This window comes from Rattus norvegicus, chromosome 3 (genome assembly GCF_021556685.1).
Source record: "Rattus norvegicus strain SHRSP/BbbUtx chromosome 3, alternate assembly SHRSP_T2T, whole genome shotgun sequence".
In the NCBI taxonomy this organism is placed as follows: domain Eukaryota; kingdom Metazoa; phylum Chordata; class Mammalia; order Rodentia; family Muridae; genus Rattus; species Rattus norvegicus.
In genome coordinates this window covers 91,821,679-91,838,145 of record NC_141536.1, presented here as the reverse complement: position 1 = coordinate 91,838,145, position 16,467 = coordinate 91,821,679, and the positions used below count along the sequence as shown (strand labels likewise).

Below are 16,467 nucleotides of genomic sequence, written 5' to 3'. Positions count from 1 at the left end.
ATACTCAAGATACAATTCACAGACCACATGAAACTCAAGAAAGAGGAAAACCAAAGTGTGGATGCTTCAGTCCTTCTTAGAAGACGGAACAAAATACTCAAGGGAGGAAATACCGAGACAAAGTGTGGAGCAGAGACTGGAGGAAAGGTCACCCAGAGACTGCCCCACTCAGGGATCCCTCCCATATACAGACACCAAACCCAGACAGACTATTGTGGATGCTAAGAAGTGTATGTTGACAGGATCCTGATATGGCTGTCTCCTGAGAGACTCTGCCAGAGCCTGACAAATATACAGGTGGATGCTCACAGCCAACCATTGGACTGAGCACAGGGTCCCCAAGGGAAGCGTTAAAGGACTGAAGGAGCTGAAGGGTTTGCAACCCTTAGAAAGAACAACAATATCAACCAACCAGACACACCAGAGCTCCCAGGGACTAAACCACCAACCGAAGAGTACACATGGAGGGACCCATGGCTCCAGCCACATACGTTGCAGAGGATGGCCTTGTCAGGTATCAATGGGAGGAGAGGCCCTTGGTCCTGGGAAAGCTCAATGCCCCAGAGTAAGGAAATGCCAGGAAGGGAAGGTGGGAATAGGGGTGAGCACCCTCATAGAAGCAGGGGGAGGGAGGATGGAATAGGAGGTTTCCAGAGGGGGAAATGTTACATTTGAAATGTAAATAGATATATTTAATAAAAAAAATCTGTAATGATCTAAAATGAAAGACAAGAAACTGTGCAGTTTCCTAGAAATGAGGAAGAAATGCTATTACCTGTACTAACATCGGCATTTAAAACAAAGAAGCTTTGACTCCCTCAATTTTGTGAATGACACTTTTTAATTTTTCCACTTGGGATGTATACCTAAAAGGCCCATTTCATTCACATGTGTTCCCTGATTTGAAAACTTTATACCTCTTTTTTTCCTGCCTATCTCTTTTTCTATACACAATAACACATTTATAAGCACACGAATTTTCATACACTTAAGGTATTATTTTTACTTGCTAAGATAATTTCTATTGTACACTTTCATCGTCAGTAATTTGACTTACAACCTGAGGTGGTGACCATCTTCTCACAACCTGAAAAATCTCAGTCCAGGCTTTACTCATTCAATTAGAAGTAGCACAAGTTAAAACATAGTGCTCTGAGAAGGTTACTAAGTGGTTGCAAAGAATTATCTTACTTTCAATACCTAAGTTGTCAGCATAACCTGGAGTGGCCTGCCCCAAAGAAGTTATCAGAATATAATGCTTTGTGTTAAACATTCGAAGGCTAAGATTTTCACTGTACTCAATAAAGCATTTGTTAATTTTAATAAACAATGGTTCTAACAGATGGCTACTTCTTTGTTGTGTGTCAGACCATAAATACAGAGTTCAAAGGACAACCTGAGTCTCCAGATTTGGCAGGCAGCATTTTACCCGCTGAGCCATCTTGCAAGCTCCCAGCCAAGAGATAGTTTTTACTTAAGGACAAGCTGTATACAGATAGAAACACGCATGTGTGGCCTGTAACACTGAGGATAGCACTTTAAAGATGCGACTGAGTACTTCAGTGCCACTGGGGTGAAGCAAATGATGCATAGCCTGATGCATCCTACAAATCAACCTATTCTGTTTGTTTACAGATTCAGATATTTTTCTTAACTCTCTTTTTTTCCTTAGATTTATTATTGGTTATTTTATTTATATTTCGAATGTTGTCCCCATTTCTAGTTTTGCCTCCCCCAAACACCCATCCCATCCTCCTTACCCCCTGCTTCTATGAGGGTGCTCCCTACCCACTCACCCACTTCTGCCTCAACGCCCTAGCAACCCACTATGCTGGGCATCAAGCCTTTACAGGACCAAGGGTCTCCCCTCTCATCGATGCCAGATAAGGCCATCCTCTGTTACATATGCAGCTAGGGGAGTGAGTCCTTCCATGTGTACTTTGGTTGGTGGTTTAGTCCATGGGAGCTCTGGGGTGGGGGTGTCTGGTTGGTTGATATTGTTGTTCTTCCTATGGGGTTGCTGTCCCCTTCAGCTTCTTCAGTCCTTCCCCTAACTCTTACATTGGGGTCTCCATACTCAGTCCTATGGTTGGCTGCTAGCATCTGCTTCTGTATTGGTCAGGTTCTGGCAAAGTCTCTCAGGAGACAGCTATACTAAGCTCCTGTCAGCAAGTGCTTCTTGGTATCAGCAATAGTGTCTGGGTTTGGTGTCCTAGAGGTTCTGGATATTGACCAGAGGTGCATAGCAGTGGGAAATGGAAACTGGGGGTAGCCAGTAGAAAGTCCCAGTTGCTAGGAAGCAAGAGGTTCCCAGGACCCAACGGGGGTAGATTACCCTGAATACCCAACAAAGGGAAGATAGAACCTGTAGAGACCTTCTTACCTAGTGAATAAGCATGGCCCTTGGTTGAGGGATAGGGCCACCCATCTCAAAAATTTTAACCCAGAATTGCTCCTCTCTAAAGGAAATGCAGGGACAAAGAGTGGAGCAGAGACTGAATGAAAAGCCATCCCACCTAGGCATCCATCCCATCTGCAAACACCAAACTTTCTTGTTCTTTAATTTAATGGCTTCAAGCCTTGTGGTTGATAATTATAATTTGTATACAAGCCCCTAACACCTGCTGCTCATTAAGGCTAACTTCAAGCCTGGTTGTAATAAGCATAGGGAACTCTATGATGTTCTGAGCCATCAAGCTAGGTAGCCTGGCCTTCTTTGAAAAATGCGTGTGCAAGAAACCTGCCCTGTTTGCAGGGTTCAGAATAAACAGACATGTGTCTGACCATCTGGGAGGGGTGGTTGATTTAAAATTTTAAACTCTTAAAGAAATGATTTAAGTGCTGGTTAAATATTTATGGCTACTAACATAAGATAGGGTAGGATGTCACCCAGACTCTCCATGACATCTTCTGTTACCCTTACTTGGATTCTTCTAAATAATTTCCCTCTGCTTTCACCAACCTAGAGTGAGGGAAATTATCCATGGAGCCTGGAACAGTGAAAACGTACCCAACTCTAAAAGAAGGAAGGAATTACTTTGATAGACCGCTTAGTTGAACCTAGAAACAGGGAGTAGCAAGTTAAACAATCAATTAGTAATATATGACGTACAGGGAAACATCGATTACAGTGCCCAAGCGGCCTAGTACCTAATGAATTCAGCATCCTCCTGTAAATTGACCGTCCCTGATACTCTCCCCAACCTTTTGGCATTTCTTCTCCCATGGGGTGATAAAGGATTTCTTGATTCAGTGAAATTGTACTGGGAAAGGATATAGATTCAATTGGGTAGAAATTTTGAGAGGGTGAGGTGAGCCGTATAGAAATGAGCGATCTTTATTGCTTTATTTTTTTTCTATTCTTTAATCGTTTTTTTACAGTCCAGTTTTTATCCTCTTCTCAGTTTGCCTCTGACTCTTTCTCATCCCACACCTCCTCCCAGGTCTCCAAGAGGATGTCCCCACGCCCCCACCCCTATGGCACAGACCTCTTCACTCACAAACTTCAAGTTTCTCTCAGGGTTAGGTGTGTCTTCTCTCACTGGGGCCAGACCAGGCAGTCCTCTGCTGTATGTGTTGGGGGGGGGGGGCTCATATCAGCTGGTGTATGCTGTCTGGTTAGTGGCTCAGTATCTGAGAGATCTTAAGAGGTACAGGTTATTGAGACTGCTGTTTTTCCTATGCTGTTTCCCTCCCCTCAGCTTTTCCCTAATTGCACCACAGGGGTCCCCAGCTTCTGTCCATTGGTTGGGTGTAAGTATCTACATCTGACTTAGCTGCTTGCTAGGCCTCTCAGAGGGCAGCCATGCTAGGCTCCTGTCTGGAAGCACACTATAGCCTCAGTAACAGAACCAGGCCTTGAAGCCTCCCCTGAGCTGGATCCCAATTTGGGCTGGTCACTGGACCTCCTTTCCCTCAGGCTCTTCTCCATTTTTGTTCCTGCAGTTCCTTCAGACAGGAACAATTCTGGGTTAGAGTTTTTGATGCCAACCCCACCCCTCCCCTTGATGCCCTGTCTTTCTACTGGAGTTGGATGGTATTTAAAATAAGTACAAGGGGCATGGGGATGAGGAAATGGCTCTGTAAATAAGAGCACTTATTGCTCCTGCAGAGGACCCGGATTGGTTCCCAGCACCTACATCATGTGGATTACAAAGGTAACTCAGTTCCAGAGGATCCAGTGCCCTCTAATTTCCATGGGCTTCTGCACACATGTGGTGCACATAAACTCATGTAGGCACACTACATGCACCAAGTAAGTAAATCTTTAAAAAGAAAAACTTGCTTAAAAAATAAATACAAGATTTTAAAAAGACTTGAAATTTAATGACTGCTGAAAGTAATTGTTATTTGCTTATAGAAGACAAATACTGTCAATAGGACGAGGGAGACAAGTTTCTGTAGCCAGAGGTCAAGGATGTGAGTGCACATGCATACATATACCAGGGCATTAAGATGATTATGATAGAAAGAGGCCAACAGGGAAAGGAGGAAGAACATGGAGACTGTGTAAGTCAATCAGGCTTGATCTTGAATGATAAGATGCCATGTTAAACCAAGGTTACTACTGAACAAATGCATGAATAGAATTGTTTTTCTAAATTCTTTTAGCATTTGCAGTGGTCAAAGTGAAAATGGCTCCAATAATGTTACAGGGAGTGACATTATTCGAGGTGTGGCCCTGTTGGCATGGCTGTGGCCTTGTTGGAAGAAGTGTGTCACTCGGGTTCGGGCTTTAGATTTCAAAAGCTCAAGCAAGACCTACTGGCTTACTGTCTCTTCCTGCTGCCTACTGATCCAGATGTAGAATTCTCTGCTCCTTTTCTAGCACTGTGTCTGCCTGCGTGCTGCCATACTTCCCACCATGATGACAATGAACTAAACTTGTGAACTATATGACAGCCCTAATTAAATGTTTTCCTATATAAGAGATGCCATGGTTCTAGTGTCTTCTCACAGTAATAGACACCCTAACTATGATACCACTTAACATAAAGAATATGAATACGTTAGAAGGAAGAGTTTGACTCTTAAATTACTGTCTTTTGAAATAGCAAGAAAATAATCAATCATAGAGGTTCCTTGGTCAGAAATGGAAGTGCCCCTCAGACAGTATTTGTACTGATGTATGAAGATGGCAGTAGGACCAGTAGCCAGTCCAGCCTCACTCACCTTCACTCTGTCAACAACAATAAACAAAGAGAAGCAACCACATGGTTCTTTTTCTCTTTTAACTTTGGACATTTCAAAATGGTTAGAGAAGACACCCATATCATAAAAGAGTTCCATAACTAAAACGATGGAACAATAACACCAATAATGTAAATATATTATATATAAATATATTTCTATTTACCAAGGCAAAACTACAATCTTTATTTTATTAAATAGCTGCAGAAAATACAACGAAAGAAAATGCTCCCGCAGGTTCTGGAAACATGCAGAGTGTCCCATATACAAAACTGGCTGTAACTGGGTCAAGAAGTGCTAAAGTTCTAATATTGCTTTTCGGCCAGAGATGAGGGAGTTTCTAAACTCTCCTGAGTTCATTTTCTTTCCTGTTTATCTCAAACATGCAGATGGAGCTGCTCATGAAAATAGTTCCGAAATCACTCCATCTCAAGTCATAGAGGCTTTATAAGAAGTTTAGAGTCTGGAGCTTAGGTTTGATGTTGTCTCTGTTCCTTTCCAGTCTCACCTGCTTTAAGCCTGGTAACTTCCTACCCAACATCAGCAGCTTACCTGTCCAACAGGACTAAGGATTAAACAAGAAAGCATATATGGAGATGCCTGATAATTATAACCCTAGCTCCTGGTTTCATACTTGGACCTGCCCTTGTACTGTCCAAGAAAGAGTTTTTAGTGGTGATAGAACATATCCAAGGGTTTCTTTGGTGTCAGAGAAAGATGTAGTTATACATGGGCTGCCTTTGAAGAGTGTTTCCTTCCTCAGTTTCATTCCTCTCACCATGCCATAGTGGAACACCTTGAGTTACTTTGAATGTAGTGTGGATGCTGTTTTCTGTCAGTGAGAAAAATAGATAAGTTTTCAATCCAGTTCTTCAGATAGAAGTGGAACATTGGCCCAAAGCTACACACCCACGGTAGTCGGTGTTTCCTATGGCTTGTGGGGTTTCCCCCTCAAGGATCCATGTATGAAAAGCTTGGTCTTTAGGATGACCTTGTTGGTGTGTGGATGAAGACATTAAGATGTGGGGACTGGACTTAGATCACTGTGGGCATCTGCTCAGAAAGGATTGAGATTTTTTTTAGGAGACCTCTTAGTTAGGCCTAGTGAAAACCAGTTGTTATAAGACCCTGGACTGGTTCCTGAGTTAATCTCTGGAGCCCTTCCTTGTAATGCCCTTTTGTTCTGTCACACACATCAGCAATGTGGAGCCATTTGCCCTGAGTCCTTTAACAGAACCAAGGTGACACTGATGTGATGTCCTTGATTTCTAGAACTGTGAGTAAAATGAAAGCTTCTTTATGGAGTTATCCAATCGTCAGTCTTATTCCAAGGTATTTCATTATAGAATAAGCAAGCAAGCAAACAACAGTAACAAAGGTCCAAAATGCCAATACAGTAAGTAGTGTCTCAGAGGCAAAAGGGAAACAAGTGACAACTGTTTCTACTTTAGAAGATATGAAGTCTGCATTCAGACTTGGATAATGGCTATTGGCAGGAAGAAGCGAGGCTCCTGGAGACTACTCCACTGATTCTTTAAGGTCTATTAGTGGGACTGATTCTAAAGATGGAGGCGATTGCTACCGTACAAAATGCTGGGAAGTTACCAAGCACAAAGAGAAAACCCAAGGGGCTGGAGTATGGCTCAGAGATTAAGAGGGCTGGCTGCTCTTCCAGAGCACCAGGTTCAGTTCCCAGCACCCACACAGTGACCCCCAAATGTAGCTCTGGTCTCGGTATATACAATGTCTTCTTCCGGCCTTCACGGGCACTGCGTGCATGTGGTGCACAAACACACACTCAGGTAAACAGTCATACACAAAATTAAAGTTAAAATATCAAATTTTTTTAATGAGTTAGAGGGAACTCTCATCTTCTCAGAGCAAAAAAAAATGTTCACTTGTAAAGATCTAAGAGTCTTGCTTTCAGTTTATATAAATGAGAATTCATAAAATTACATATAAAATAAAGAGAATAGTTTCTAAGCATCATATCAAAATTTTATTTCGTTAATGTGTGTTCATTATATAAATTATCTTTTCCATAAATATGTACCTAAAATAATAAACTTTTACAAGCCGCACACTCCACAAAGCAAAATGCGTAGGGTAGGAGGATAACCCTGAGTGCAGCATGGTCCTGCTGCACACTGGAAAGCGGCTCTGTTGACCACAGCAGTTCACAAGTCACACCTGCACCCACGGTAAAACTGCTCCAGACGCATGGTTAGTTGTTTAGCCTTTCTTCAGCTTTTTTCCTTTCACTAAGTACTAGGTCTATTTTCTGGACCAACATTTGATCCACGTTTAGGCCAGACAAAATAACAAACAAACTTGCATCCGGAGAACAGTTAGCTCCCCTGCTGAAAATGAGGGGCTGTGGGGCGACGCCTTCATCTAGAGATGCAGACAAATTAATACTATTCCTCAGCACACTTTGGTCTCTTGCCTTTTCTTATGCAGGATCACCTAGCTTTAAGACTCAGACAGGATAGGTTTCTAGATGTTTCTCCCACTGTACATATGATATGGGAGATAGCACATGTATGCACATATATACATACAGCAACAGAAGTCACTTATGGCTCCCCTTCCTAAATTTAACTTTAGCTTAAATACACACATGTGCACTGCTCTGTGGAATGACTTTCCTTTTCTTGCATTCAAGTAAGAAAATGTATTTAAATTTCTCCACACAAACAGAGATAGTAAAAAAAATGTTTAATATTCACAGGGACATAAAGAATAACACTACAGACCAGGATTCTCACTAAAGACACAGATTAAAAAACATCCAGTCTTTCAAATTAATATATCTGACTGACTTTCTCTAACGTTCCCACTTCACCTGCAGCACATCAGACAAGGTAATAATTTATGATAATCATATGAAAATATACAATTAATATTCATCACCTCTCATTCCTCATCACTTTAGATGATCAGTAATGCAGAGTGAAAACGCTGTCAGATTTCTAATTGCTTTGTAATGGGCTTGAAACAGGGAAATCATTAAAGGCAAACAATCTGTCATTTGTCTGGTACTTTAACTATCTATCACACCAAAAAACTCATTAAATAAATTGCTAATGAGCTACAAAAGACTGTACTCATAGTGCTCCTCAGCAGATTAAAAAGTAATAGTGTGGATTGCTAACCATATTTTTAAAACTATGATATTTCCTGGAAATTCGTCAGAAAACAGCTATTTCAGCTGTGTGCTTTCATCATTCTGGCACGGGCTCCATCAGTGCTGAAAGCCCATTAGCAAAGGAGACCTGTTTTCATCCATCTCTGATGATTAAACTGCAGGGTTGCGAGTTGAAGCTGCAATGCTAAATGTGTTTATCACTAGTAAACTGGTGAAAGCGGTAACAAATAGTACCATAGCAACCATATGCCGAGGAAAAGAACAGAGTTTAAAATATGGGTTTTTTTAACTCCTTTGTGGAGTTGAACTGTGGAAGGTGCATTGCTGTCTTACTGAAACCAACTTGAATTCAACTACTGAGATTTATGCATCGTAACATTAAGGTCTATGTAATAACGACTGTTTTAAAACTTTGATGGTATTAACTAATACGACGATGTCTCCTAACATCACTGTGGGCTGTTTCACAGAAGAAACAAACCATTTATTTAAATCTGCATGTCTTTTTTCATTCAATGTTTAATGATGCTGCTTAAGGACAAAGGAACAAACAAATAAAAACCTAGGAAAGCTTTCTTGTTTCCGTGGTGCAGATGCAGTTTATTTTAGAGGAACAGATCAGTAAGGGAGGTAATAGTGCTACCACTCACACGTCCACCTTACTAATGATAAAACAAATGTGGGTTTCATTTCCCATTATAAAAGATAAGTCATATTAATAACACGAGCATCTTCTACACACGCACACCTATTCAGATGCAGTTGTATTTTAAACCAGGTGCTGCAGTCAATATGCACTGGTGAATTCCAAACTAACTCCAAAAGGTTCCCTAACACCCTGGCAACATCTTCATTATACTCTAATTGACTTAAACAGACTTCATATCAACTATTTAACACATTTTAACCCACAAATTAACACCCCTTGATCATTCAGATTAACCTTTCTTCCATGAGTCAATTACATGACAAAAATGGACTTTTTCTAAAAAGTAAAAACAGAGAAGGAAGAATGCTATAAAAAGCAGCATATACCTGAATTTTCTCACCTGCTCGAAAGTGATTACCTTGTGTTGTAGGGAATCTAGCAAGTATGGAGAAGCCAGAGTGGTGACAAGAAAAGACAGAAATGTAAAAGCATAAGATGCTGAAAATAAGTTGGCTTGTACTATGATGGGTGAAGATGGTTTAAGGACAGTATCTCTAATGGGTTGTAGAATGGTTAAAACAGAGGTAAGAAGAAGACAGGAACAAAAACCCCAGGTAAGATAAAGACTACCCAAGAATTTAAAACACAGATACAACAGAGATAAACAAGAGTAGCAGGTGTGGTTACCAAATGTACTTCCCGTTCTGTCACTCTCCTACTAAGTACATGGCTCTGTGCAAACCCCGAATGGTCATTGATAATGTTGGTGAGGTGAAACGAGACTAGAGCAAGTTTAGCAAACTTAGGAAGAAACAAAAGCTGGCTTAGAAAGGAAGGGTAGAACTGTTGTTCCAGTCTGCGGCCTATTACTACAACGAAATACTGGAGACAACCAACTTAAAGAGAAGGAGCATTTGTTTAAGCACAGTGTTTAAGTTCCAAGTCTGTAGCAGGGTGGGGCATCATGGACAGAGGAAACTACCCCCTGTGTAGCAGCTGAGAAGCAGAATGATGTACAGAAAAGAGCAGAGTAGACAAGAGTCCCAGTATTGTCTTCACAGACATGCCCCTAGTCACTGCCCCATCTCCTTGGTAGCAGCAGGAGCTGGGGCACAAATCTATTACCATATGGGACATTGAGGTGTGTGATAGAAATTATAGCAGTCATTCATTAGATTGACTTAAATATTGTATAAGCTTTTGTGGCAATCATCCAAGAAGAAAAATAAAGTGTCTCTCATTCTTGTCACATATTTCTCCCTCCCTTTAACGTTATTACTTAAAGTCGGACACATCCACACATCTTTATGACTTAGTTTCATCTTGGTTTAAAACTTTCACTAACTCAGTTTGTTCTGCTTTGCTCCTGTCAGTTAGTAATGAAGCATCCCTCATCGGGTGCTTGCAGTTAGTTCCGCTGATTTTTTTCTATATCTGTCTGGCAAGATGAATAAGATGCAGCCAACACTGTCTAGTATCACTCTGTGTGATTCACAGAGCAAACAAACTATCTGTAGACTGGGTGAGTGGGTGAAGGCTCCTTATGTGCCATATTATTGCTTTTAAGATCTCATCGCTCCCTAATTCTTGGTGGCTTGCCTATCTTCCCAGAAAGGTTTTAGTTTGCTTTAGATGCAGCTGCCTAATTTCAGAACATAACCATAATACTTAGAGCACCTGTGGCAATTATTTGTAATCCTAAACCATCATAAATAAACACAAGGAAACTTAGAGTTGGTAAGGAAATACCTTAAAAAGGGTAAATAAATATAAGTCAAGAAATGAATAATTAAGACAGGTATACATACTGTTGCTGTGGCTTGGGTAGGGAAGTGGAGCCTACTAGGAAGTCCGTGGCTATCTCGCTCTGTTACACAGTCTCTCCCATTGTCAGCTGGCACCCACTCCTACATGAAAACCCAAAGCAATAGTCTACAGGATTTTGACCTACAATGTACAAAACCATGAGCCAAAAGAAATCCTTGTGCTTTATTCATTAATTGCTGTTTTCCACTGTAGTGACAGAAGCTAACACAACCATCTGTACAATGAGAAGCATGGTTTTCTAGTATCATATCAAATTATGAGTTTAATTAGTGTTTGATGGGCCTTCACTTATGGGCAGATTAGTATTAATGTGATAAAATGAGTAATGGAGTAATTTTTGGCTACTGCTACAATTTAGGGTTTTAGGTCTTTCATAAAATTATCTCTTTGTGTATCTATAACATTTGACCACCATCTTGTATCAGACATTTAATATATACCTACTGTTTTCATATTACGTGTGGATGACATGAATCAAGAGGGTTTTGCTGATGATTTTAGTTTAATCTGAAGCCAAACTGAAAGACTAATTCAGCAAACAGTTAGGTGTGGCTTTGTTCTTTCTAATTCAGTAGTTTCTGGTATTCAAAGGCCCCTGAAAAGCTGCTCTGAGTGTTTGCTGCTATATTAAAACTAAGGAGCAAATATTTTTACTAGTAATAGTAATAACCCACCTTTGCTAAGAACTTACTGATTTCAGGCACAATGATTTCACTGAAGTCCTACAACAGCTTTATAAAGGAGGCATTACACATGCAATTATTGACAGAGGAATAAAGCAGGTTACAGAGGGATTAACCCTTGGAGTTCTCACAGCCAGGAAGAGGCAGAATCTGAGCTGAAGCTGTGCAGTGTGACTGCAGGTTTCGTGTCCTTAACTGTCACATAGTTTATGTTTCCTTTAAAAATATTTTATATTTATTCTATTCTTAATTAATTGCAAGTTTATGTGAGTGTTGTCCTCAGAGGTTGGATCCCTCCGGAGTTGGAATCACAAGTGATTTGAGCTATGCAGGGAATTAAATTCAGATCCACTATGAAAGCAGTTATATACTTTTAAGCACAGAGCCATCATACCAACTCAATAGTTTATATTTATGCTATATCCATTTCACATATAATGGATAAGCTTGCTTCTGGGGAAAAAGGTGGTAAGAAACAAACTTATTTTAGAAACTCATTGGAAACCACAGTGATCCAAGGCTTTCCCTAGGTGTGAGGAGGAACTAAAGCCAGGAACATGCTCGGCAGAGCCAGTGATGGTTTGGGGCCAGAGCCTTGAGAGTTTTTCCTTGAGGCTCTGATTATGGAGAAGGAACATAGTTTCTTGTCTAAAACCATGAATATGTTTGGCAAAGCCAGTGATAGCCCTGGGATGGGTCTTAGAGGAGCTGAGGCTTTCCCGAGAAATCAACTATCCCCACTCAGCAAAAGGCTATGGTTATCACCCCCAAGGTCCTTGTGATACACTTGAGATAGCCTGTGTTCCCTTAACACTGCTTGATTAGCTTCCTGCTGACCTTATGCTATTGTATGATAGCTTTCCACTGAGTGTGTCCTATTCCCCTTAAAACCATATATAAGATGTTGTATTTCTTAATAATCTTGCTTGGTATGAGGCATAGATTGTGTAAGACCTCCTGACACCAGATTTCCTATCTTTTTAATCTTCTTATCTCCTTGATCCACTTGGCCCTGGGACCCTGTCACTGAAGTATGGTCTAGATCAGAAACTCATCAGTAGAAGTTGGAAAGGTGAGGCAAGACCCAGTGCTCAGCTTGTCAAATGAGAAAGGTTTCCTCCTCCAGAAGGCTGGCAATCCAACCTGGGAACAGTTAGAAAGCACACCTCTAGAGACAACAATGCAGTATGGGATTGGAAGAGTACAAATGAGTATTTTATACAACTTGCTATGGAAGTAGGAAGAACTACTTCCTAAAGATTCAACTACGATAGAAGGTAAAATAATGCCAGAATAAAAGGTTAGGACTATAAGATGGAGATAATACTCAGAATGTAAAGTCAGTGCTGCCAACTCTGACAGCCTGATATGGTCCTCAGGTCCCACATGGACGAAGAAGTAGGCTGACACTCTTAAGTTGTACTCTGAAATCTAGCACATGCTGTGGCATACCCACACACATACAAATGCTGACTCAATAAAAATTAATGCAATTGAAAAAGAGTTACGACTTCACTCTCCAGACCTGCTTTGCCCAGTGTGACAGCCATTAATGATACGAAGCTATGGAAAACTGAAAATGAGTAGGCCAAGAGAGGTGCTGATTTACACGACGCCCAAGTATAATGAAAATATTCTGGATGTCAACTATAATATCTTCAAATGCACACACAGCTTGCATTTGGGGTTTACTGTATTTCTATTGAGTGAGGTTGTTCTAAAATGGAGATTAATGACTAATGATCCATGTAACAGTCACCTTGAGGAGTTAATTCAAATGTCAATGGTTTTCGATGAACTAAATACAACAACAGAAATAAGTTGTTACAGGAGAGATGAGTCTGATCAAATATATTTTCAGAAACAGAACAAGCAGATTCAATGTTTCAAGTGTTTGGATATATATCCAAGCAAATTACCCATAAAACATCTTTGAAAAGGAGAAAGTTAAAGAGACAATGTATATATTTGGTGATATTAATTAAATATTGACAGTTTATATTAATTAAAGACACCTTGGAGATAAAGCAAAACGTTTATTTGCTTTAGTGCAGCAAACTAAAGTTCTTGGAGATAAAAATAAAAAGCATTTGGGAGTGCCTATGAAAATATCAAGGAAAGTGGCTGAATAAACACAATAACCTGACGGAATAGTATATCAAAACTTTTGTTCCAAAACCTGGACTTCTTTAACATATCTCTGTATACAGAGAAGGGTCAAAAAGGATGATTTGAGGGCTAGAAGAGTTAAATAGGGGCTTTCTTATAATATTGTCTAGGGAGAGATCCACAATACTAGTTCTGTTGCTTTGTGTATGTTGGTAGGCCCACACAGACAGTTTTCTAAGTCCAGGACTGAAGGCTAGATTCTTTCACTGTTAGTATAATGATCTTTGATTTAAACATGACAACATCCATTGGAGAACTTAATCTGTGCTTTTATAGTTCTGTTTTAAAGTCAACTGTATAATTCTGCAATTCATCATTTGTTCTGACATGCTCATAACATTAAATAATTTATCTTATTAGAATAATTCCAACTTATTTTTTTTACCTTCCGTGCTTCTTGAATTGATATTTGGAAGAAAAAGGACTAAAGAGAAAGCACATGTAAGAAAGTAGCAACACAAATCCACTTTCCATCCCCAAGGGAGATCATATCAAGGTCTCAAAACTAAGATGAGTCTCATCTCCAGACACAATGAAAAGAAAAGATCAAGGCAAAGTAAGAAACACAGAGAAGAGGTAATTTAAGGAAAGGGGGAAGAGAGAGAGAGAGAGAGAGAGAGAGAGAGAGAGAGAGAGAGAGAGAGAGAGAACAGTACACTCAAAATCGTTCAATTGGAATGAACCCTACTTAAATAATTCAGAAATGGCAGTTCCTATTCTGTTAAGAATGATGGTTTGCAACCCCATAGGAAGAACAATACCAACCAACCAACCAGACCCCCAGAGCTCCTAGGGACTAAACCACCAACCAAAGAGTACACATGGAGGGATCCATGGCTCCAGCTGCATATGTAGCAGAGGATGGCATTGTCTGGCATGAGTAGGAGGTGAGGCCCTTGGTCCCATGAAGGCTTGCCTCCTCAGTGTAGGGAAATGCCAGGTTGTTGAGGTGGGAGTGGGTGGGAGGGAGGGAGAGTATCCTCATAGAAGCAGTGGGAGAGGGATGGGAGATGGAGAACCGAGAAAGGGATAAATCTTAAAATATCCAATAAGAAAAGAAAACAGAGATTAAGGGGAAAAAGAATGCTTGTTCTACACCTGTATAATTATATATCTGACCTTTATCTTTGATTTATTTCCTCATTTACAAAGTAGTTCTAGCAACACCTTCCGTAGCTGTCTCACTGGGATGAAGTGAAAGTGACAGAGAGATAGTAAATGGGAAAGGATTTGCATCTTTAAGAATATTTTAAGTCAGTTGCTCAGGTCTAACGGAAATGATTGGCATAATTTGTTAGCCATTCTCATCCTTATCACCAACTCCCCGCCCCCAGTATAAACAAATAGAACCAGAGTTGCTCAAGGTAAGGTAAGAGGAACCTGGGACGAAGGTGCACCTTAGGAGATGTGGAGGGATGCAACAATCGTAGTGCCGGGACCAAGGGAGAATTAGAGCAAAATGGAGAAAGGCATTTCTTCACTATTCCTCTCACTGTTGACAGAAACCTCAGAAACCCGGACGAGTTACCATAGCGACCGCGTCAGGGCAGGGGGCGGGGCCCTTCAGATTTGTGCATCAATAACTAGGGCGCGACTGGAAACGAACTCCCTCTGTACTCCGACTTCCGGCGGAAAAGAAAGTGAGTTCCGCGCTCCGTACTGCCGCGGCTGCAAGTGGACTCCTACCCCAGTGTGGAACGTGGTAAGTCGGACGCTGTGTGGAGCCAGGGAAGGCTTCAGCGGGGGAAGCCTGGGTTGAGCGGACTGTGGCTGCTTTATGGTGAGCTTGTTTCTAAAGCCCGGAGGACTGTGGCATCCTGGAGTGCTCAGCTTCAGAACAGCGTCTTTACAGGCTGTGGGGATGGATCTTTGCTCTAGCAAGAGGACTCCCTTCTCCCCAACTGTGCTGTCATTTTGTGCGTCTTTATGTTTAATCTAGAAGAAAGAAGTGAACCAGGGAAATTCAGGGGCTGTGTATTGTCATTCCATTTCTTTTATCTATTCGTTTCATAAATACTTATTAAGCTGTAGTGTGTTTAATGAGCACCTGTATGCCCGTTTTGCCATTGGATGGTAAGAAATACCTTCTTAGAAGCCCATCCATCACCCAGGCTCATTATTAAATTCTCTTTTTATGACATTGTAAATTTATTTAAGTGATACGCATACACCATGAAATATCTAATAGGTTTTCTGTATCTTTATATCCTTGTATCCTTGTACATGGCATTTATGGGACATTTTAAATGGAAATATAGACTTTCTTGGGCTTGCATTATGATTACAATTTACTCAAGTAATAAAGAATTTAGGAAGGAATATTTCTTTATTCTGATTGTAATGAATTGCTGTAACATTTGTGCTGCAGGGTATCAGAGAAGGCCCCCTTCTGGTTTGAAGGACGCTGATGGCTTTTGAGCAGACAGTCAAAAAGGATTGGTATAGCATTCTAGGGGCAGACCCATCTGCAGATGTGTCAGACCTAAAACAAAAGTATCAGAAACTCATATTACTGGTAAGTCTTTTCTTTCAGATTTGAAATCGTGGTGGGGAAAACAGTTCTGTTGTGTTAAGCTTCAAAATATTTCTATCAATAGGAATCTAAATATTTGTTTGTTCATTTGAAAGTTTTTGCAGTAGAGAAACACAGTTTTGATTTAGGTGTGGAATAGCATGGTGGTGACTGAGTTAGAATTCCCTGACTCTGTCACTCTCAGAACCTGGATCGCTTTATTCATCTCAGCTAATTTTGACTGAAATAATCCACATTAAGTCTCTAAAACGGTTTTTATTTAAAACTA

General features: G+C 40.6%; 1 protein-coding gene and 1 pseudogene across 5 annotated transcripts in view; one reads left to right on the top strand and one right to left on the bottom strand.

Moving 5' to 3' along the window:
- Dcdc1-ps1 (doublecortin domain containing 1, pseudogene 1) overlaps positions 1-15,175 on the bottom strand; it is a 411,937-nt pseudogene extending 396,762 nt beyond the window's left edge. Inside the window, 1 exon segment of the transcript NR_175340.2 lies at positions 15,064-15,175. The product of NR_175340.2 is annotated as a doublecortin domain containing 1, pseudogene 1 (transcript).
- A 133-nt stretch (positions 15,176-15,308) lies between these two features.
- The window catches only part of Dnajc24 (DnaJ heat shock protein family (Hsp40) member C24), a 35,299-nt gene continuing 34,140 nt past the window's right edge, over positions 15,309-16,467 (top strand). For 2 of the 4 annotated variants that reach the window (XM_087653277.1, XM_087653278.1), the window contains exons 1-2: positions 15,309-15,446; positions 16,035-16,181. In XM_087653277.1, the coding sequence (XP_087509403.1) occupies positions 16,074-16,181 (108 nt within the window). In that variant the 5' untranslated portion in view covers positions 15,309-15,446; positions 16,035-16,073. The remainder of the gene's footprint in view (positions 15,447-16,034; positions 16,182-16,467) is intronic. The other 2 variants (XM_087653279.1, NM_001191853.1) reach the window with 2 other exon arrangements.